Source organism: Leopardus geoffroyi, chromosome B4, assembly GCF_018350155.1.
Source record: "Leopardus geoffroyi isolate Oge1 chromosome B4, O.geoffroyi_Oge1_pat1.0, whole genome shotgun sequence".
Lineage (NCBI taxonomy): Eukaryota > Metazoa > Chordata > Mammalia > Carnivora > Felidae > Leopardus > Leopardus geoffroyi.
The window spans coordinates 117,736,404-117,759,090 of NC_059341.1; the positions used below are offsets into that span (position 1 = coordinate 117,736,404).

The 22,687-nt window shown below is 40.1% G+C and overlaps 1 protein-coding gene across 2 annotated transcripts in view; it reads right to left on the reverse strand.

The window, feature by feature from the left end:
• Nucleotides 1-6,370: 6,370 nt before the first annotated feature.
• LTA4H (leukotriene A4 hydrolase) overlaps nt 6,371-22,687 on the reverse strand; it is a 34,667-nt gene continuing 18,350 nt past the window's right edge. Inside the window, exons 11-19 of one of the 2 annotated variants that reach the window (XM_045463297.1) lie at nt 22,064-22,175; nt 21,374-21,518; nt 20,171-20,274; nt 19,738-19,808; nt 17,342-17,396; nt 10,272-10,367; nt 8,240-8,322; nt 7,459-7,563; nt 6,371-6,754 (exon numbers count right to left, since the gene is read on the reverse strand). In XM_045463297.1, coding sequence (XP_045319253.1) covers nt 6,637-6,754; nt 7,459-7,563; nt 8,240-8,322; nt 10,272-10,367; nt 17,342-17,396; nt 19,738-19,808; nt 20,171-20,274; nt 21,374-21,518; nt 22,064-22,175 — 889 coding nt within the window. In that variant the 3' untranslated portion in view covers nt 6,371-6,636. The remainder of the gene's footprint in view (nt 6,755-7,458; nt 7,564-8,239; nt 8,323-10,271; nt 10,368-17,341; nt 17,397-19,737; nt 19,809-20,170; nt 20,275-21,373; nt 21,519-22,063; nt 22,176-22,687) is intronic. The other variant, XM_045463299.1, reaches the window with a different exon arrangement.

A 22,687-nucleotide genomic window follows, 5' to 3' on the forward strand; every position in this document is an offset into this window, starting at 1 on the left:
CTCCCACGCTGGGGGTCCCAGGTGCCCTCCTGCTGGCCTCCCTCTCAGGGTCCCGGATTTCTCCCTGCCCTGGCTTCTGTGTTCTCCATCGAGGGCAGCCTATAAACAGCGTGTTCCTGTCTTTATCTAGAATTACTCAACAGTAAAATGCACCTTCTGGCCTACTGTGACACCACGGAGTGTGGCAATCTTCGTTTTCTTGTTTATTCCACAAACATGTGTTGAGCAACCACCCCCTGCCGCCACTAAGGTTTTCCCATGCTGTCCCTCAACGAAGGGAGACGGCAAAGGCCAGAGATCATTCTCACAGCTGAAGGTCACGTCTGGATGAATGAGCTATCATGGCTGGGAGGTTAACAGCTCAGACCGCCACAGTGGGACTCCAGCTCCACTATGTATTAGCTTTGAGCAAGTAAATTATTAATTAGCCTCTGTTTCCTCTTCAAAAGGGAAGAGGGGTGAGCTGCCTCACTGCTGTATTTGCAGTGTCTACCTGGGATCAAATCCTGGCTTCGCCATTTGCTAGCGATGTGACCTCTGGGCAAGTTACTTGACTTTTTCACGGCCTCAGTTTCTTCATCTCTAAGCTGGGGACAATGCTTGTGCCTATTTCAAAGGGCTCTATGGAGGATTAAATGAGCTCATATATGTAAAGCCCTTAGCTCAGCACATGGTAAATTGGAAATGTTACAGAAGGGTGTGTAATCACTATTATTTGGACTCTAATGCTCTGTATACCTATATTAGCTTCTAAATGTTCTTGCAGCTTGGTACATGGATATCCCTAATCCAATTAAGCATCTTCAACACAGTTAACTCCTCTCTGCACCTAATTCATTACCAGTGGATTAAGGAACTCCAAAGAGAATGAAAAAGGAATCAAAGAAATGTGGGCACTGTTTTAACTAAGCAGCATTTTAGTAATAAGCCAGTTTCTAGAGGTTTGATTATTGCAAAAGAAAGATCCTGAAGCCTATTTCCACTAAAACAGATTTGTGTTCTGAATAGAGACATAGTAGTTCATGGAAAACACCAACACCCCAAATCTCTCTTTCCTCCACAGCTTCCTGGGAAATGTACAAAGAAAGAGCTACCACTCCTTGAGTGTTATTGAAACTTGCACTTTAGCCATCCACATCCCTGCAATTTGTCACCACCTGAATTTATTTTATTTTATTTTATTTTATTTTTTATTTAATTTACATCCAAGTTAGTTAGTATATAGTGCAACAATGATTTTAGGGGTAGATTCCTTAATGCTCCTTACCCATTTAGCCCATCCCCCTTCCCACAACTCCCCCCAGCAACCCTCTGTTTGTTCTCCATATTTAAGAGTCTCTTATGTTTTGTCCTGCTCCCTGTTTTTATATTATTTTTACTTCCTTTCCCTTGTGTTCAACGGTTCTGTGTCTTAAAATCCTCATATGAGTGAAGTCATATGATTTTTGTCCCTCTCTGACTAATTTCAGTTAGCATAATATCTTCTGGTTCTATCCACATAGCTGCAAATGGCAAGATTTCATTCTTTTTGATCGCTGAGTAATACTCCATTGTATGTGTATATATATATATATATATATACACACCACATCTTCTTTATCCATTCATCCATCGATGGACATTGGGCTCTTTCCATACTTTGGCTGTTGTGGATAGTGCTGCTATAAACATGGGGGTGCATGTGCCCCTTCGAAACAGCATACCTGTGTCCCTTGGATAAATACCTAGTAGTGAAATTGCTGGGTCATAGGGTAGTTCTATTTTTGATTTTTTGAGGAACCCCCATACTGTTTTCCAGAGTGGCTGAACCAGTTTGCATTCCCACCAGCAGTGCAAAAGAGATCCTCTTTCTCTGCATCCTCGCCAACATCTGTTGTTGCCTGAGTTGTTAATGTTAGCCCTTCTGACAGGTGTGAGGTGGTATCTCATTGTGGTTTTGATTTGTATTTCCCTGGTGATGAGTGATGTGGGGCATTTTTTCATGTGTCAGCTGGCCATCTGGATGTCTTCTTTGGAGAAGTGTCTATTCATGTCTTTTGCCCATTTCTTCCCTGGATTATTTGTTTTTTGGGTGTTGAGTTTGATAAGTTCTTTACAGATTTTGGATACTAACCCTTTATCTGATGTGTCGTTTGCAAATATCTTCTCCCATTCCATCGGTTGCGTTTTTGTTTTGCTGATTGCTTCCTTCGCTGTGCAGAAGCTTTTTATTTTGGTGAGGTCCCAATAGTTCATTTTTGCTTTTGTTTCCCTTGCCTCTGGAGATGTGTTGAGTAAGAAGTTGCTGCGGCCAAGGTCAGAGAGGTTTTTGCCTGCTTTCTCCTCGAGGATTTTGATGGCCTCCCATCTTACATTGAGGTCTTTCATCCATTTTGAGTTTATTTTTGTGTATGGTGTAAGAAAGTGGTCCAGGTTCATTTTTCTGCATGTCGCTGTCCAGTTTTCCCAGCACCACTTGATGAACAGACTGTCGTCTTTATTCTACTGAATATTCTTTCCTGCTTTGTCAAAGATTAGTTGGCCATACATTTGTGGGTCCATTTCTGGGTTCTCTATTCTGTTCCTCTGATCTGGGTGTCTGTTTTTGTGCCAGTACCATACTGCCTTGATGATTACAGCTTTGTAGTGTAGCTTTAAGTCTGGATTGTGATGCCTCCTGCTTTGGTTTTCTTTTTCAAGATTGCTTTGGCTATTCAGGGTCTTTTCTGGTTCTATACAAATTTTAGGATTGTTTGTTCTAGCATTGTGAAGAATGCTGGTGTTATTTTGATAGGGATTGTATTGAATATGTAGATTGCTTTGGGTAGTATTGACATTTTAACAATATTTGTTCTTCCTATCCAGGAGCATGGAATCTTTTTCCATTTTTTTGTGTCTTTTTCCGTTTCTTTCATAAGCTTTCTATAGTTCTCAGTGTATAGATTTTTCGCCTCTTTGGTTAGATTTATTCCTAGGTATTTTATGGTTTTTGGTGCAATTGTAAATGGGATCAATTCCTTGATTTCTCTTTCTGTCGCTTCACTGTTGGTGTATAGGAATGCGACCGATTTCTGTGCGTTGATTTTATATCCTGCAGCCTTGCTGAATTCATGAATCAATTCTAGCAGTTTTTTGGTGGAATCGCTTGGGTTTTCCATATACAGTATCATGTCATCTGCGAAGAGTGAAAGTTTGACCTCCTCATGGCCAATTTGGATGCCTTTTATTTCTTTGTGTTGTCTGATTGCTGAGACTAAGACTTCCAATACTATGTTGAATAACAGTGGAGAGACTGGACATCCCTGTCTTGTTCCTGACCTTAGGGAGAAAGCTCTCAGTTTTCCCCCATTGAGGATGATATTAGCATTGGGTCTTTTGTACATGGCTTTTATGATCTTGAGGTATGATCTTTCTATCCCTACTTTCTTGAGGGTTTTTATCAAGAAAGATGTTGTATTTTGTCAAATGCTTTCTCTGCATCTATTGAGAGGATCATATGGTTCTTGTTGTCACCATCTGAATTTGATGCACATAAGAAATCTTAAATTCCAGTACCCTGTCTTCTGACCATGCCCTTTTAGCCTTTCAGCTCCCCCCTTACTTTAGTCATCTTTGCCCTTGGACCTGACCTCTGGTTGGCTCCTCCTTTCCTCCATTTCCCACCAGCTTCCTCATTTTCTTTCCTAGGAAGCTGGTGTCCTAGTTGCTCACCTGGGCCACTCTTTCTTCAGCACTTTGAAATCCCTTTATCACCCTAAACCTATGCCTTCCCTGAGTTAAATTCACCCCCTGGGTCATCATAACAAACTCCTATCTGTGTTCACCCTGGTGGAAAGTTCTGCTATAGAAAGTTCTGTGATGATGTACATCATGGCACTGTCCTATTACTTGCCCCTCCCCCTCAGCAGGTTTCTAAAACATTCACCCACTTCTCAACATCCATCTCCTCTAGTTTTCAGAGGAAGACCTTACCTCTTACGTCTCTGAGAAAACTGAGGCCCTTAGAGGTGAAACACCTTAACCTTCTACCCTTCTCCATTCACTCAGCCAACAAATATTTTTGAATACCTGTTCTATCCCAAGCACTATGCTAGGTGCTGGGAATGAAATAAGGGACATTCTCTGGCTTCATGGTGCTACTCTGGTGATGGATACACTTACAAAGAAGACTACCAAGAAGTCCAGCCATCCACTGTGTGGTGAGAAAACACAAACCACTTGGGCACTCCAGTTGCCAGGCTCAGCTGAGCCCAGCTTGTGACTAATCCCAGGTCAGACTTCAGACATGTGAGGGAGGAAGCATCCGGATGATACCACCCAGCGAATTGAGTTACCCCCAGCCATTTGAAGATTTCAAACTCATGCCCTAGACAACATGGAGCAGAGTCAAGCTATTTTCACTTCCCAATGACCTTTGGGTCATTCTTTATCCATCTGGAACACATTTCCAACTTTCTTTGCTAAGTTAGATATTTCTTATCCCTGAAGACTCAGTATAGGCCTTCTCTTCCCCAGGAAGCATCTCCTAAACCCTTTGGATGGGTTAAGCGGCCCTTCCCCGGGTTGCTTTAGTATATCTCTTCTTTAGCAGTGTATAGAAATTATCTTTGTTCACCCAGAAATTATGTGTATATCCAGCCTAGCACAAATATATTCAACATATGCTTATTAGCTGAAGTGTGTAAATATGGACTCCACTGAGCTCTGGCCCAGGTAAAGCTGTGATGTTTGTCTCTAGCGCCCTCTACCTTCTTCATCTCATTCTTCACCACCACCCTTCAATTGAAGTGTCCCTTGTCCCAATTCCCTTCCAGGGTCGTTCATCAATGGTAACTGAAACGTGACCTTAACTTAGAGTGTGGGAAAGCTTATGGGGCAGGAGAAGGCTTCAAAAGCATCATTTGGGCCCATGGATTTGCTAAAGTCTAATCATTCAGAACATGATTATATACCAGGGATGTGAGCTGAACTCTGTCCTATGGACTTTCTGGTACGGAAGACACGTTAAAGCAGAGCCTTGAGAAACAGAATCACTGCGGTGTAGATGTGTCCAGAAGCAGGGAACTGCTAGAGAGAGAGAGTAGGGAGAATCTCAGGATTATTTCTGTGTATTTAATGATAGACCTCCACCCACATTTATACTCTGAGACATCACTCCTCTTGCGAAAGTTTATCAGGCCATGGGTGGACCCAAACTGGGTGAGTCTCACCTCTCGGAATTTGGAATTGAGACAGTCTTTCCATGTGACAAGAACTATTTACAACAGCAAAGCTGGAGGGTAGCCAGACTCTACAGTTTGGAGGAGAGAAGCAGAAATGAGAGACAAGAAAGAGTATTGCTTGCTTGGCAATTCTGGGTGTCAGTGCCCTTCTGTTTGTCCACAGGTTCTGACAACCTGCCCCTGCCCTGTATCCTTAAAATAATCCTCCTTTTCCTTTTCTGACTTCTAGTTATGAGTCGTTGTCACAATCAAAGAATTCTAATACAACTGTGGTTCCCAAACCGTGTGCTGAGGCACCCCAGGGTACATTACACTCATGGGATGCTTTGTTACATTTGGTTCAAGTCGTATCATTTCCAGTGTGTATTATATGTACAGTATATACTATAATTGTATTCTTTCTATGGGCTTTGTGCTCTACAAGGATGAAGAATGTTTGGTGACCACTAAGGAGAAGAGTAAGGTTGAACAGACAGGAGAGACTCTGAAAGGCTGATGGGAAATACTAGTGTTCAGAGTGGTCATTTGACCCTGACAGGACAGCAGGACAAGTCCAGTGGGTCAGCAGGTGGATGCAGGGTGGGGGGAACAATGCTCCCTATAGAGTTTATACAGTTTGGAAAGGGCATTTATACTATGTTCACTGGGCGGGTGGGGGAGCAAATCCAACGGAGTGTTCATGTTATTTAAAAAGCAAAACCTTCGAGCCCCGCGTCAGGCTCTGGGCTGATGGCTCCGAGCCTGGAGCCTGTTTCTGATTCTGTGTCTCCCTCTCTCTCTGCCCCTCCCCCGTTCATGCTCTGTCTCTCTCTGTCCCAAAAATAAATAAACGTTGGAAAAAAAAAAAAAAGCAAAACCTGCGGTGCTAGGTTGGCTCAGTGGGTTAAGCATCTAACTCTTGATTTCAGCTCAGGTTATGATCTCATGGTTCGTGAGTTCAAGCCCTGCATCAGGCTCTGTGCTGAGCGTGCAGAGCTTGCTTGGGATTCTCTCTTTCTCTCTCTGCTCCTCCCCCACTTGTGCTTGCTCTCCCTCAAAATAAACAAACTTAAAAAAATAAAACCTTTAAAGAGCAAAACCCTAATCATGTTGAATGTTTGGTGTGTAGCAGCTTCATATTAAGGAACTTAAAATGTCAGGTAAATAATATGTTGACGCTTTTGTGATCGTGCTGGGGAAAATAAATATGTAATTACAAATTTTACTTTTATAAATTAAAAGACCAAACTTTGTTAAAATGCACTTTACAAAGAACATGCCACTGGCAGGGAGGAAAAAAAAGGTAGCTCAGCTTTATTTATGAAAATCACCGACAAAATAATAAAAACCGAAAACAAAAACGGCATTTTAATTACAATGTGAGCTGAAGTTTTTCCATTTCTTTGTGACTTCAGTTTAAAAAAGAAAAATGTCTGAAATCATCATTGGTGGGTCCTCAATCCACTTTTAAATCTTTCCCCACCAGCATGGCCGTCACGGGGTGCATGCTAGCTCTGTGCTCCTGGTAGGTACGGACGACTTGATCGTGGTATTTGTCAAAGGCAGCAAGGTCTCTGTGGGAGCGGGAAAAAAGGAAGAAAGTTGGATAATGACTTATTATTTTGGCAAGGAATGTTTTATTTGGCAGGTATAATTTTATTCTTGTGAAATTAATGAAAAGATTAATTATGACTGTCTATGTCACGGTTATATATTTTTCAGAATTCCTGCCAAATCCACAGTCAAAATAACTTCATTAAGATATTCTTAAATTCTAGCTTTTAGCCAAGATACAACTTTTCCCCTCTACCGCGCATTGCTTTATTATATGTCAAGCAACCTATTCTTCTACCTCATTGGGACATTTGAATCAAAAAGGTTTGGCTTTATCTGTTCATTTCTTATTGCATTTGAATAACTTCAGACTCTTTCTCTTGTCCATGCCTATCCACCAATTATCTCCTACTTGCTTTTAAAGACCGTTGGTGCACATAAGATTGCTTTCTATTTACTTCCTTTTCACCAGTGTCTAAACCTATCTGGCCCATAATAGGTAACTGATATATAATGTTTCTAAAACAGCTAATCCAATTACCTCAAATTCTAAATATTTTAGAAGTGTTCATTCCTATTCCAAAATTATACCTGTAATCTTTAACAAATTTAAAAATTATTTTTAGATGGCATTTTACAAAGTATTTTAACAACAGGAAAAACTTAAGATTGTTCCTCCCCATTCCTGATCTAAATTCAAAGCACCATTTGAGTGGGTTCTTACTTGAATAAGGGCCGCGTAAATTTCATTCGTCCTTGCTCAGTTGCCATTTTTAGAGCCAAAGGAACTGCTTCCTCCCATTTCGATTGAATGCAGAGCCGTAACCATCTGAAAGGAAGATTTTTAGGGGGCGTGGGGTAGGAAATGAGGAGGAAGGGGCGGGATATACAGTCACTTCTGAAGATTACTTTCATAGTGATAAGTAATCCCATTATAATTCTACTGCACACCTCTTTATATTATGTCTTTATTCTGAGAATCTCAAATCTTTCTTTTTTTTCAAATCCTTTTATATACAATTCAATAACTGGAGAAGAGAAGGAAGAGGAGTTTGTTCTTGAAAAAGACCAGACGTTTTAAAAGGCTAGATTACGTTGGTGTTCATGTACCTTATCTGTGCAGTTTCTAAAGGAAATTAAACTTTGGTTTAAGACTCACACTACAAATCAGAATTAAGAAAGATTAGCCACATAAAAGAATCAGAGATTTCTAACTATTCCCTCATCAGAGTCAGTTTGGCTAGTTGTGGAAGAACTATTTACCTCTGGATTCCTAATTCTCCTTTTTGTTTTAAGGCCAAGAGAAGCTTCGAACAAATTCTAAGAAAAAGATTAATACTCTCATCTTACAGATACTGCAAGTATTCCTATGATTATTTATACAAGTGCAGAAGATTTCATAGGATTTCTTAAAACTCACGTATGGCTCCGACTCTGCTTTCCCTTTCTCCACATTTCAAACTAGTTTCTACTTTCTTCCACAGAGACAAGTTAAAATGATGTACCTGAATCGTATTTCAGAATTGCTAACGGCATTCAACTTGTACACCTCTTGCATTCGCTTTATATGCCCCAATGGAAGAGGTGCCTAAGAGCAAAATAAAAAAGTATGACATATCATTTCAACAGGATTCCTTGGAAGAAAGGAGCTGGAGGGAAATTCTTAGCCAGATTAAAATCCTAAATATTTTCAAATATAGAAATAAGTTAGATAAAATGAAAACAAATGCACACTACAATAAATGTTGTGCCAACTTATTCTGGATAAGGATGTTCTCCTAGGAGCGAAGGGATAGTTTAATTTGTGAGGTATCTAGAGAATTAAATGAGAATTTCTCTCCTCAGACCTTCTGGTATATATAAAACCTAACTTTCTAACTCTTTCCAGAGTCCTCCAAGATTTTCCTTATACTTTATCTATCTTAAATTTATCCCATTCTCTGTATTAAGCCACCGTTCTTTGCTTCCTCACAGATTACCCTGAGCTTTATCTTTGCATATTTCCTCTGAAATCCCTTTTAAATGATCTATATGCCTACAAAATAGCTTTTAAAACTTCTATATTACAGGTCCTTTGAGAACCTGATGAGTAATATGGACCCTTTCCTTAGGAAAAAGAGATACATTTACCATACAAACACAAATGTCTCTATACAATTTCAGGAGTTCATGAACCTCCTGTGCCTGGCTTAACCTTAAGCTAAAATGGGGAGCAAGTCTGGTGAGGAAAGAAGGAAGACAAGTTCAGTTTGGACAAGCAGGGAGGCTGAGGTGCTGCTAGGTGGGTGGTGACTCTCCTCTGCTGCCACGACTCATCATCTTAAAAAACCCACCCCATGCTCGCTCCGGAAGCATCTCTGCTCTGAGTGCCAGACCCTTCCCAAACTGTTTGGTCTCAGCTAACCTCCAAGTCTGCCCTGGTAGGTCCACTGGTTAAGGTCCCCTCCTGGACCCCCAATCTTCCCCCATTTTTGCCATGCCTTTTCTGGAAACATCCCGTCAGGTCCTCCCTCTCCCTGGCCCCAAGGCAGCGCTAAAGACATTTATGAAAAATGGCGACTTTATGCCCTAAAAAATTGATTCTCACCAAGCCCCTGTTGCCTAAAATCCATTCCTCCCTTTGTGTTGATTCCTTAGGAAACTCTGTCCAGTCTTCTTTATCCCTCTCAAGGTCCTCAGGCCCAACAGAGCATTTTAATGTGAAAGCCGAGACCCAGTCCTTCCCTCCCTCTCAAAATGCAGCCTCCTCTTTCTGTTTTACATATTCTTTTTATTGCCTTGGTTTGAAACCTTAAGATCTGCTTGGACTCATTCCTGTTAACCGCCAAATCCAGCCAGGCACAAACCCATGCCTTTCACCCTTCACCCCTGCCCCCTCCTTTCCTACCAGTGCCCCCTGGTACTGTCTCCCAGATAACTCCACCACCCGTGTTCCTCATGTTGATCCACCAGCAGGCTTGTTTTATAATCCATCCTTTCCTGTTAAAAATGTTAGATCCCTTCCTACCTACAAAATCTGATTCTTAGCTTAGCATTCAAGATTCATCACATCCTATACCAGGCTTTCTAGAATGATCTTCATTAACTTCTGCAACACGGTGGCTTGCTACTCCCTCGGACTGGAATTTCCACCTCTGCATTATGATGCTGCTCTCCTCAAAGCTAGCTCCACTCCCACAAAACCTTTCCTTGATGATGCCATTTAGAAGGGAGTCCTTCTTTACTGATTAAGTTTTTCTCAAATGATACCTAAAATATGTCTCCTTTAATTGCCAGATTTTGTATGTGTGACCTTTCCTACTAGATTATAAGCTTTTGTGGACATGGTTTCTTTCTTTCTTGAATATTTTCATATTTATAATAACACTAAACATAATAAGCATTCAACAAATGTCTTTAAAGAAACAAATGAATTTTATAAATTTTTTTTCCCATTAGTTTTCACATTAACATTTTTTTTTCCAAGTTGGGTTTGACCTAAATGCTGTGCTTTTATTATATCCATTGTAATGTCTCATGTTTTGAGCTAGTACTTACTTTCTGGAGCATCTGTGCTAAGAATTCGTTCAGCTGATGACTAGAGAGGTCCTTCAGGTCTGCTGCGGTGAATGAATTTAAATCATCTTCTTTGGCCTAAAAAAATGTTTCCTGGTTATTTTGTATAAAATGTACAAGTTAATATAATATTTATTGGTTCACCTAACATAAAAGTAAAAATTAAGAAAAAGACAGAAATACAAGGATGTACAAGATGGTAAAAAATAAATTTAAGCCTTGACTACTTTCATAATTTTGAGATGATGTTACTTTAACTTAAAGAGCTAACATGACTCCTAAAATTTATATTACTTAAGAGGAATTAGACTATTAATAGTAAAAAAATTTTTACATCCTTTGTACCATTCAAGATGTACAGATTGTCAAAGTAAAGAAATATTACAAACAGCATGTCAACTAATTTACAGGCTAATTGTAAAATTTGGGTAAAGGATCAAATTGCATAATAATATCTTTTAAATATTACACTAATTAATTGGTAAGGCCACAAACTGATGTTTCCCTCCAACCCCACACATTCTGTTTTCCCCACTTAATCTTGGAAATCATCTTAGAAAAAGAAAAATGATTCTGTACTTTTTAATTTAGGATTCACTGCCAAAAATCTTTGAAGATATGATTAAGAGATATTAAATGAAGATTATCAAAGTAATTATTTAAAAAATCTTTAAGTAGTTTTGAATTCCTTTCAACTAGGGTTTCTTTATTATTATTATTATTATTATTATTTTATTTTAATTCTAGCATAGTTAACCTACACTGTTATATTAGTTTCAGGTATACAATATAGAGATTCAACAATTCCACATTATTACCCAGCGCTCATCATGACAAATGGACTCCTTAGTCCCCATCACCTATTTAACCCATCCTCCTATCCACCTCCCCTCTGGTAGCCATCAGTTTGTTCTGTATAGTTAAGAGTCTGTTTCTTGGTTTGTTTCTGTCTTTTTTCCTTTGCTCATTTGTTTTGTTTCTTGTATTCCACATTGAGTGAAATCATATGGTATTTGTCTTTCTCTAACAGATTTTACCTAGCATTATACTCTCTAGCTCCATCCATGTCATTGCAAATGGAAAGATTTCTTTCTTTTTTATGGCTGAATAATATTCCTCAGTGTGTGTGTGTGTGTGTGTGTGTACGTGCACATCATCTTCATCCATTAATCTATTGATGAACACTTGGGCTGCTTCCATAATTTGGCTATTGTAAATTAATGCTGCTATAAACACAGGGGTGCATGTATCCCTTAGAATTAGTGTTTTTGTATTTATTGGGTAAATACCCAGTAGTGTGATTACTGGATCATAGGGTATTTCTATTTTTAACTTTTTGAGGAACTTCCATACTATCTTCCACATAAACTAGGGTTTCTTTTAACTTTAAAAGAAACATATGCAATGTTTAAAAAAATCAGATAGGACTGAATGAAAAATTCCTTTGTTTTTGCCACGTCTCTAGGTCCTACTCCCCAGTGACCAATATGAATAGTTCCTCGTATATCCTTCCAGGAAATTTAATGCATAAATATATCCTTGTAAAGAAACATTATTTTACACCTTCCTCCCTGTTCAAAACCCCCTTTACTATCTCTCTTTGGAACCTCACCTTGGTTATCAAAACTTACAGATCTCATGCTCTGCTCAAAAACATGCAAATTTAAAATATTTATTAAGGCTATATTGTAAGTGGTAAAAACATTAAAAGCAATGGAATGATAAACCAAAATTCAAGGTAATGGTTACCTTGCTGGGAAGGCAACGTGGATAGAGAGGGGAATGAGATGGGGAGGGTTGCTCCAAAAGTACCACTGAGGTTTTCTTTCTTATGTTAGTGGTGGGTACACCTTTTTATACCTTCCAATAGGTGATATACATTTTTTCTTTTGCATTTTTTTAATATTTAAGAAAAACAATTGAACAATAAAACAAGGCAAAGGGAGAACTAGTGATTACAATGTCCTCAGTCTGTCTCTGACACGACCCGCTCCTATTGATAGTGAACTATTTATAATCATCCGTGTTGGCTGCTGAGCCTAAAGGAATATCTAAGCAGAAATCAAGAGCAGGAGCAGTTTTAGTAGGTGGGCTGGCATACATTTTTCAAATGAACACAGAGGTCCTGGGTGCCTGGGTGGCCCAGTTGGTTAAGTGACCGACTTCATCTCAGGTCATGATCTCGTAGTCTGTGAGTTCAAGCCCTGCGTTGGGCTCTGTGCTGACAGCTCAGAGTCTGGTGTCTGCTTTGGATTCTGTGTCTCCCTCTCTTTCTGTCTCTCTTTCTCTCTCTCAAAAAATAAACATTAAAAACAAAACAAAACCCAGAGGTCTTAATATATCACATTGCTGTCGAAGATCCATCCAAGCATGGATCCCTCATACTTTTCTCCATGACATGTTTGTGAACTACACAAAACATAAATTTAAGACACAGACAGAAGAATTAAAGCATCATCTGTGGCAAGATGTGCCACCAGATTTCCCTTCCTGCATAGGAATAATTAGACCTTTCTAAATTATTTAGCATACATGATTAAACCACTTTTCCACTCATAACTCAACACCTCTGGTCCTTTTTGTTACAACACTGAACGCAGGAAGTATTCCAGGCAAAGTATTGACAGTGGACGTACATATGTGCACAACTACCCTGCTGGGTAAGGAGCTGCCTAGACACTTTCTACCCCCTCAAAAAAATCGTGAACTAGATCTAAAGGGTTAGTAATGTTCTAACTTTGTCATGATGTTATCAGAATCTTCAGAAAGATGTTTATATTTTATTTTAAATTACAGTATCTTTTCCCTTGGTTTAAGTTTATTTGTTTATTTATTTATTTGAGAGAGAGTGTGTGTGTGTGCATGCACACAAGAGGGGTTGGAGGAGAGAAAGGGACAGAGAGGATCCCAAGCAGGCTCCACACCATCAGCACTGAGCCGCATGCAGGGCTCTATCTCACAATTGTGAGATCATGACCCACGCTGAACTCAAGAGTTGGTCACTTAGCTGCCTGGGCCACCCAGGTGCCCCTTCCCTTGGTTTCTTGTTCCATTGTTCTGATTTGCCTTACTTCTGATTTGTTTTTCTTCCTTCTTCTGGCTCTAAGAGGGTTCCCTCAAAACCTGGAACTTTCTATTCCTCTTTCTTATTCTCCACATTTAATGTTTTCAGGATCTTAACTAGCTATTTAAAATTAAACCTCAAAAACGTTTCAAATCTTTTATTTCCTCCTGCACTGTTCCAGTTCAAACCCCACAAGCCTTTTGGTCTGAACTACCATCTTATCTGACCTACTAGCTGGCTTTCTTACTCTCGCTTTTCCATATTAATTGATCCTATATATTACACAGCTTGATTAATGGTCCTAATAAGCAACTCTGATCATTTCATTTGCTATTCAAAAACCTTTAAGGATCCACTGCTGTTTACAGATTGTTTTACATTCCTTAGTTTGACAATCAAGATTCTCTATAATAGGAAACGAATACATCTTTCCAACCTTGTTTTCCCTCTACTAATTCATGTATTTATCCAACAGTGAATAAATGGGGATGGCACTGGGGATATAGAGATGAATAAAAACAATTTCTGCTCTCAAGGAGCTTATCGCCTGGTGAAAGAAACAGATACAAGCAATACTGTAAGAAAATACATTTACAGTAAAAGCTTTTTAAAAATGAGCTTCACTGGGGCAGTTGGGTGGCTCAGTTGGTTGAGCATTTGACTCTGGCTCAGGTTGTGATCTTGTCGTTCGTGAGTTCGAGCCCCACATTAGGCTCACTGCTGTCAGCCCAGAGCCCGCTTCAGATCTTCAGTCCCTCCCTCTCTCTGCACCTCCCCTGCTCATGCTCTCTCTCTCTCTCTCTCTCTCAAAAACAACAACAACAAAATGAGCTCCACTAAAACCACTCATTGGATTAACTGATACTTTCTACCCTCTGTGTAAAATGAGTGGACTCGTGTCCAGGGTGCGCCCTTTGCTCTGAGTGGGTGGGCCACCCCTTCAACACCTGTGCTTTTCTTCTCCCACCTGTTGATTTATGTGTTAACTACATAAACTTGTTTCCAAATGTGTTTATGTCAATTGTAGTTATAAGCAGGAAACCCTGTTAAATAATAGGTATACTGATGAAAGAGGAGTGCCAAAAAAAAAAAAAAGAAGTCTCTATAAATATTAAGTTTATTGCTCTGGAAAAACTAAGTCAACTTTAACTTAAAAAGTGCTGTACAAAAAATGTTGCTACAGAATTTGTAGACAAGATCTTTGTAAACAGATGGGAATAACAACAGAAAAATCTAGAAGGAGCTACCAATTGCTTTGCAAGTGTATTTAAATTCTATTCCCACTTTAAAAGAAACGAAAATTGGGGCACCTGGGTGGCTGAGTTGGTTAAGTGTCTGACTTTGGCTAAGATCGTGGTCTCACGGTTTGTGAGTTCAAGCCCTGCATCAGGCTGTGGGCTGATAGCTCAGAGCTCAGAGCCTGCTTTGGATTCTATGTCTCCCTCTCTCTCTGCCCCTCTCCTGCTCCCACTGTGTCTCTCTCAAAAATAAATAAACATTTAAAAAATAAATAGAGGGGCGCCTGGGTGGCGCAGTCGGTTAAGCGTCCGACTTCAGCCAGGTCACGATCTCACGGTCCGTGAGTTCGAGCCCCGCGTCAGGCTCTGGGCTGATGGCTCAGAGCCTGGAGCCTGTTTCCGATTCTGTGTCTCCCTCTCTCTCTGCCCCTCCCCCGTTCATGCTCTGTCTCTCTCTGTCCCAAAAATAAATAAACGTTGAAAAAAAAAATTAAAAAAAAAAAAAAATAAAAAAATAAATAGATAAAAAATAAAAGAAACTAAAATTGGAAGTTACAGGTGCATCATGAATTTGGTTTACGCACTTGATACACAGCTTTGGCCCCATAGTAAAAATCTGAGTAATTTATGTTTTAAAATAAAATGTCTTCCTTATGATTAGTTTTTATGACACCATGCTTTAGCCAATTTTTTCGATTAACTGGTTCACGGAACTGGCTAACTGATTCATTCCAATCTGATAAGAGTACTTTAATGATAGCACACACTCGTGCACGCGCACACACACACACACAAAGCCAGAAATGGTGTGATAAGGCTGTTTAGGATCCTATGGGAGAAAAGGAAGGAAAGCCTTACTTAGCTTGGGATGAGGAGAGAGTGAGGGGTGGGAGGAAGCAGAGAGGGCAGCATTATAGAAGGCAGGAAGGAATGGAAAAACACTGTCTTAATGAAACCCAATGGAACTTAACGGAAGTCATTGTGGCTATGGCCCCATGTCAGAAGGGAAGAGGAGGGTTGGGAGATGAACCAGATGAATAGGCTCTAAGCTCTAACCAGGCAGAACTCACCTATCTGCGGAGGTTCCACGTTTTGTTGCTGCTTAAAAAAAAACTTTGTTTGGACTTTGTCCCTTCCACCCAGAATGTCCTCCTCTACCTCATCCATGCCCAAACCATATCCAGTCCTAGCTGAAATACCCTCTTCTGGACAAAGCTGTCCTCCATGCTGCAGCCAACCCCAATCCACTGTCCCCCGCCCCAGGTGGAGGTACTGGCTCTTTCTGGTGACCTCTTGTGACTTCATTTGTTCCTGTGCATACGCAATCGGTTGGTCGGGGGGGACAGGGACACAGAGAAAGAAAGAATCTTAAGCAGGCTCCGGCTCAGTGGAGCCTGACACAGGGCTCCATCCCAACCCTGGGATCATGACACGAGCCAAAATCAGGAGTCAGAGGCTTACCCGACTGAGCCACCCAGGTGCCCCTGTATCTTTTTCATGCTGCTCATCACTTACTGCTTAGCATCAGTTATATAACTAAACTTTAGAAACAAGTGTCAAAAGGCAACATCTAAATTTGTTGCAGATAACAGGATGAAGGGTAGCAAAATACACTACTCCCAAATATGCCACTTTGGTATATTGATTATTTCAGTTGTAGGCTCTTGAAAAATAGGAAGGGCAAGGAGAGGTTTTCTCTGCACTACGCTCATCTGCCTAAAGACAGACCTTCCAAAAGGAGCTCAACTGTTTCATCAATCAGGCAAGACTGACTCCTATCACAGAAAAGGAAACTAAAAGTTGACACCACAGCCAGACAAACTTTGTCACAAACTGTCATACCTTCCATCTGTTCTCCTGAGGGCCCATTTATCTTTCCTAAAGATCATTTATTTTCCCCACTGAAATGGTGTTTAGTCCTGAATGAGGCACATCTGAGCTAGTCATTTTTCCATGGGCCTCTCCCATGTATGCATGAGATATACATGTTAATAAATTTGTTTTTCTCTTGGTAATCTGCGTTTTATTACAGGACTCTCAGCTAAGAACTCAGAGGGCAGAGGGAAAAGTACTTTTCTTCCCCTACAAGGATTGCTCCTACATTTTCTGATATTTTTCATTAAAGCGCTGTCCAGGGTACATCTTCACTTGGGTTTCTCTAAGGGTTATGTTTCAGTATATACACAGAGAGGCTCTTCTTTAGGAGGCTCCATAGATGTGAACAACACCGACCGACAGAGCAAACGTGCCTCGGTTTTTCCCTAACAGCTGGCATTAGCACTCACCTGAGACCAGTTTAGATTTACCTGGTATGGGTAAGGGCTATATTTGAAACAGTATCTTACAAGTGATTTGTGAGGAAAAGAAGAAAGAGAAAATGCAAATATTTTTGCATACCTTTTTTAAGACTCTAGAAAGGAGCAAGAAAAATGAGAACTAGTACCAAACATCTATTTGCTCCCCGCCCAAACTTAACTTCACACATTGAGGGCTGGTATCACTTGGGACAAACTTGACTTATTTTCTGTTGTTGTTTAAGATTTGATTTATGTAAGCAATCTCTCCACCCAACTTGGGGCTCAAACTCACAACCCCGAGATCAAGGGTCACACACTCCACTGACTGGCACCCCCAGACTTGATTTATGAATAACCTTTCCAAATACATGAGTTTATAAGTAAAGTCCCTGATGAGTAGAGACATATTTGTACATTTCAACAAGGAGTCAAAAATCGCACATCAGTACTCACCGCCATCCACCGCTGACTTAAGGCAATGCAAGCATTTGTCAGAGTCATATCATAGCTGCAAAGATGAAAAAATACTGGAGATTAAATTTCATAAAGATGTACATGCTCTTCCATAAATGCGACGTTGAAACTACAGAACGCACTTAACTTTCAAAGTTCTTTTTATTTATTTTTATTTATTTATTTTTTTCAACGTTTATTTATTTTTGGGACAGAGAGAGACAGAGCATGAACGGGGGAGGGGCAGAGAGAGAGAGGGAGACACAGAATCGGAAACAGGCTCCAGGCTCTGAGCCATCAGCCCAGAGCCCGACGCGGGGCTCGAACTCACGGACCGCGAGATCGTGACCTGGCTGAAGTCGGACGCTTAACCGACTGCGCCACCCAGGCGCCCCTCAAAGTTCTTTTTAAATAAAGATCAGGAACACCAGAGTGATGGAAACAGGAAATCTTCTACCTGACTTAAATATTCTGGCATCATCTAAGAACCTGGAAATCCACGTGGATACCAAATTAGTGAAGCACCTGACTATCCTTCAGAGAGAACACCCCAACATCTCCGCAAAGACAGATGCTTCAGTAGCGTGTGCTGAAGCAGCTGGGACTCAGTTGGGCAGATCTAGTGTTTGCTGTATGGCAGGCAGAGTTCTAGGTGTTCATGACAATGTGACAACACGCTGCTTTCGTGGATTTTACATTCTGTTGTTCCAGCTATCTAATCATCCCACAAATCTGTGAGTGCCTACGTGTCAGGCACTGTTCTAGACACCCGGGAAATAACGGTGTCCCAGGAGACCCTTGGGAGACTCCGAAACGATGTGATGATTTTATTTCTTCTCAGAAGAAAGTGGAAGTAAACTCTGATTGTAAAGCAAAGCAAACTGCATTAAAATTTGTGAGTTCTCAACTTAGAAGATAAACCACAGGTTTTGCAACGATGGAAGAGACTGTAAAATGTGTGCAAAATTCTTGCAAAACATCCCTATTTGTCCATAAATCATGCTTGCTTGCTGTGAAATGTTTCCATGAGAGAACAGTAGGGAACTTGCCCCTGAGGGTCTAAATTAAATAAGTTTTGATTAGAAGTTACCATTGAACCTGCTTAAAGAGAGTTTGTGCCCTAGGGGAAATTACAAATGGGTTAAAGCAGGGAACTCCCTTGAAGCAGCTGCCAGTCAATCTCCATAAAGTAGTCAGGGTGTGGACTGCAGGGAAAGCCTCTTGTTTGTCCCCAAAACCAAAGGGGATCAGAGGCAGTAAACTGCTCAGGCAGTAAATCCCCTTCAGCTAGAATATTTCTTAGCACTGATTTCTAAGGAACAAAAGGGCAGTATAAAACCTCTGCTTATCTCTTTCTTGTGCCCTGAAATTTCCTTCTCCGTGTCACAAAAGGAACCTTGTAAGAATTAGCCCAGGAGGAGAAGCAACCCTTACTTATGGCAAGGTCCTAAGAACAGTAGTGAGCAAAACCAGATATGAGCCTTGCTTGCATGGTGCTTCTGTGTAGGGAAGGAGAAAGACTTTGGTAATCACACAAATCAATTTAAAATGACTACTGTGGTAACAACAATGAAGAGGCCATACACGGCACCAGAAAACCCTATACGGGGACTTGACCTGGTCATAGAGGTCAAGGAATGTTCCTTTGAGCAAGTGGTTCTTGAGCTGAGACTGTAATTACCGGGGTCAAGACTACGCCATGTGGCGGGAAGGGCTAATCGTAGCGAACAACCTCAGTTCAGGTCTCTGATCTCAGGAGGGTATTTAGTTTAAAAGACAGCACCCTGGAGTGGCACCTGGATGGCTCAGTGTCTGACTTTGGCTCAGGTCACGGTCTCACGGTTTGTGGGCTCGAGCCCTGGGTCAGGATTTTCTCTGTCCCTCCCCCACTCATGTGCACTCTCTCCCTAAATAAACAAACTTAGAAAACAACAAACAACAAGAACAACAACAGTATACTGGGGAGTAAAGACTGCCAGGGTTTGAATCTCAACTCTTACTACCTACTGTGCAAACTTAGGGAAGACATTTTACCCAGCTAAGCCTAATGTGTCTTCCCTGGAAATGGGATGACAACTTATAACACTGTTGTAACGATTAACATAATACTTATACAAGTTATTTCTCATTACAAAGGTTTTGAAGGAAAGGGAAATATCGTACTCTTCTCTGTATCACCAACCTTCAGCTAAAAGGCATTCAGTAATTACTTGCAATTCATTGATTTATATCACGGAAATGATTCTTTTGACCTCAGGGTTAAGGTTCAAACACCTATGAAGTCTACTCGCTAACTAGTTACAGCTTAAGGAAGTCATAAAACCCTCCCCGGTATCTTGGAGGAGCTTGAGGATTTAGGAGAATGAGAAGGAAAGCATTAACAGGTAAGTACTGACTTGGGTTTTACAGGAGGCATTCCAGGAGAGTACAGCCAGGCATTCCAATCAACTTGATTGAGAATATCAACCTGCGAACAGGAAGGGCACCCAGTTTGCTACAGAATAGGCTTTTCCATTGGAAACAAAAAGAATCTAAAACAGACTTCTAGGTCCTCAAATCTGTAATTTTGTCTATACTGACATAACTAAAATAAGAAAATTATAATGCATTTCTGAAACATGCTATTGCAGATCTCTCTGAAATATATACACAATAGTTCATGTTGTTGAGATCACATTTTAAATAGGAAAAAATACAATGAAAGGTTCAATCTTACATTCTAGACCTTACATTAGACTTACATTCTAAGTAATTCAAATCAGCCTAACAAATAGCCATTAGATGAAGATATATTGGGCATGAAAAATAAGGAAGTTTTTAAAAGCCAACCTTATCTTTAAAGTGGGAATACAGGAAATCCTTCCAGTCATCAGTGGTTATGCTCTTATAGGAAAACTTCTCAACATAAGCTTTTAGAAATCCTAGGAAAACCTCTAAGAGTTAAAAATATAAAAAGAAAAGAGAAAAAGAGAAGTTGATTAATGGAAAGGTAACTATTTAATATTTTGGGGGTCCTTAGTGTAGTACTATTAACCATAGAGAACAGAGAATTTTCAGAGAATAGCAAAACCAGTAAGGGCTCCAGTGGTGAAAGAATGTTCAAAAAAGGAGGTAGGACTTAAGCTGGGCCTTGAAAAATAAATGTAATTTAGTGGAAGGGAGAAGAGAAATCCTAATTACAATTAAGAGGAAGATACAATGAAGAAACATAGAGGGTGCCTGGGTGGCTCAGTCGGTTAAGTGTCTGACTTCAGCTCAGGTCATGATCTCACAGTTTGTGAGTTTGAGCCCCGCATGGGGCTCGGAGCCTAGAGCCTGCTTCGTCCCTCTCTCTCTGCCCCTCCCCTGCTCACGCTCTTATGCGCACGCTCTCTCTCTCTCTCAAAAATAAATAAATATTAAAAAAAAAAGAAACATAGAAAGAACCCACAACACAAATTCTAAAAGCGATGGCCTCGGTGTGACCCGAAAGGAGAAGAATAATTTGGGACTGGCAGAATGCGTATGGGTGAAGAAGGGCCTTCAAAGTCCATGAGCAAAGGAGAATACCTCAACACCCATTGATAGGGGAAGGTTACATAAACTCAGCACATCTGTATAATGAATGAGTATGGTGGCATTAAAGAACATTAAGACAGATTTGTATGTTCTGACATGGAAGGATGTCTGTGGAACACTGCTGAATTAAAAAAAAAAAGGTAGAACAAATTTTACATATATATATATATATATATATAATATCCATTTTCTATAATTAAAATATATTTGTCTGTTCATTTATACTTAGAAAAGAATCTGGAGCCATGGACACCAAATGGCTAACAGTGGTTAGCTGGGGAGTGGAAAGGGGCTGAGGGACTCTCACAAACTTCTGTACCACATAATTTTTTTTCAATAAGTACATACTATTTTCATAATTTTTAAAATACTGATGTGTTTTCTTTAAAGACAAGCAACACAATTTTATTTAATTTTAAATAAAATTTAATTGCTCTCAAAAAAAAAAAAAATCAGAAAGTGCCAACTACTTGCCTGGGCCCCCAAGAAGTTGTTCAAGGTAAAAGAGTAAAGCAAAGCCCTTCTCATAGGGAACTGAAGAATATGCTACATCAGGGTCCACATTCGTCAGATCAACCACAAGTTTGGTGTAAGGATGTGTATCTCCAAACGTCTTTATCTGCAAGACACAGAATTCGATGAATGTTCAAATATGAAGACTGGTTACCACCATGCAAGCCCAGAGGCATAACTTTAGTAGGACAGTCTAGAGCTTAAACTGAGAGACTAGAAATTGTAGGGTATGTTAGCACAAATTTCTGGAAGTCTGTTAATGGAACGGCTACTTGTGTCATGTTCCATAACATTTCCTGCCCAATAGTGGGTTTCATTCTTATAAAAAACTAGAAAGATGTTTCAATTCCTGGTCAGCAAATTCAACCTTTAGGAGGGAGCACTGAAAAATGACATAAATATACCAAATAAAATTCAAACTAAGTAACTGACTACATTAATTGTAAAGACCCAATGAGGTCCTACTGGTCATGAACATGACCTTACACAGCATAATGATTAGCATGTATCAATAGAATATTATACCAGATCTGCTTGATTTTCCACACCTGTAAAAATGGCTTTCTTGTTGCTACCTAGTAAAGTTAGTTTACAAACTATACTTGAATGCCTGTACAACCTTGGATGAATGCTTTTCACATCACGACTCACTGAATTCTGTAGTTCTCCCCATCCTCCCAGAGCATGAAAATGTCTGAACTTTTCACCAAACAGTCGTCCACAAATGTGGCGTTCCAAGTACACAGTATGTCCTTCGTTTAACCTGAAAAATTTTTTTTGTTGTAAATAAAATAAAAACAGTGACACAGTCGAAAGGAAAGAGCATTTTAATGAACAAAAATTTCCTTTTGGCTTTTCCAGAGTAAAGCATTGTAAAGCACAAACACTACAGTCAAAGCAGATTGCCTAAGTGGCTATTCTGCATTCCATTCAGAACAATGGGAAGCCCAGCCCAGCAGATAGCCTAGGGGAAAATTAAGCCTTGGTTCTTGTTTGACCTGTGTATTAAAATGTGACCATACCAGGAACTAAATAACAAGCATAAGCTGAATACTCCACTCTCCCTAACATTGTGACAAGTGTTGCAGAATTTTTTTTTTAACTGTCTATCAAAGAGATGATACCAAAGAACGACAAGATATTTCCACAAAACAATTCAGAGGGCCAGGAAGTAAGGAAAGAAATTAATAACAAGGACCAATAAAGAAATAATAATAATAGGGGTGCCTGAGTGACTCAGTCGGTTAAGCATCTGACTCTTGGTTTCGGCTTAGG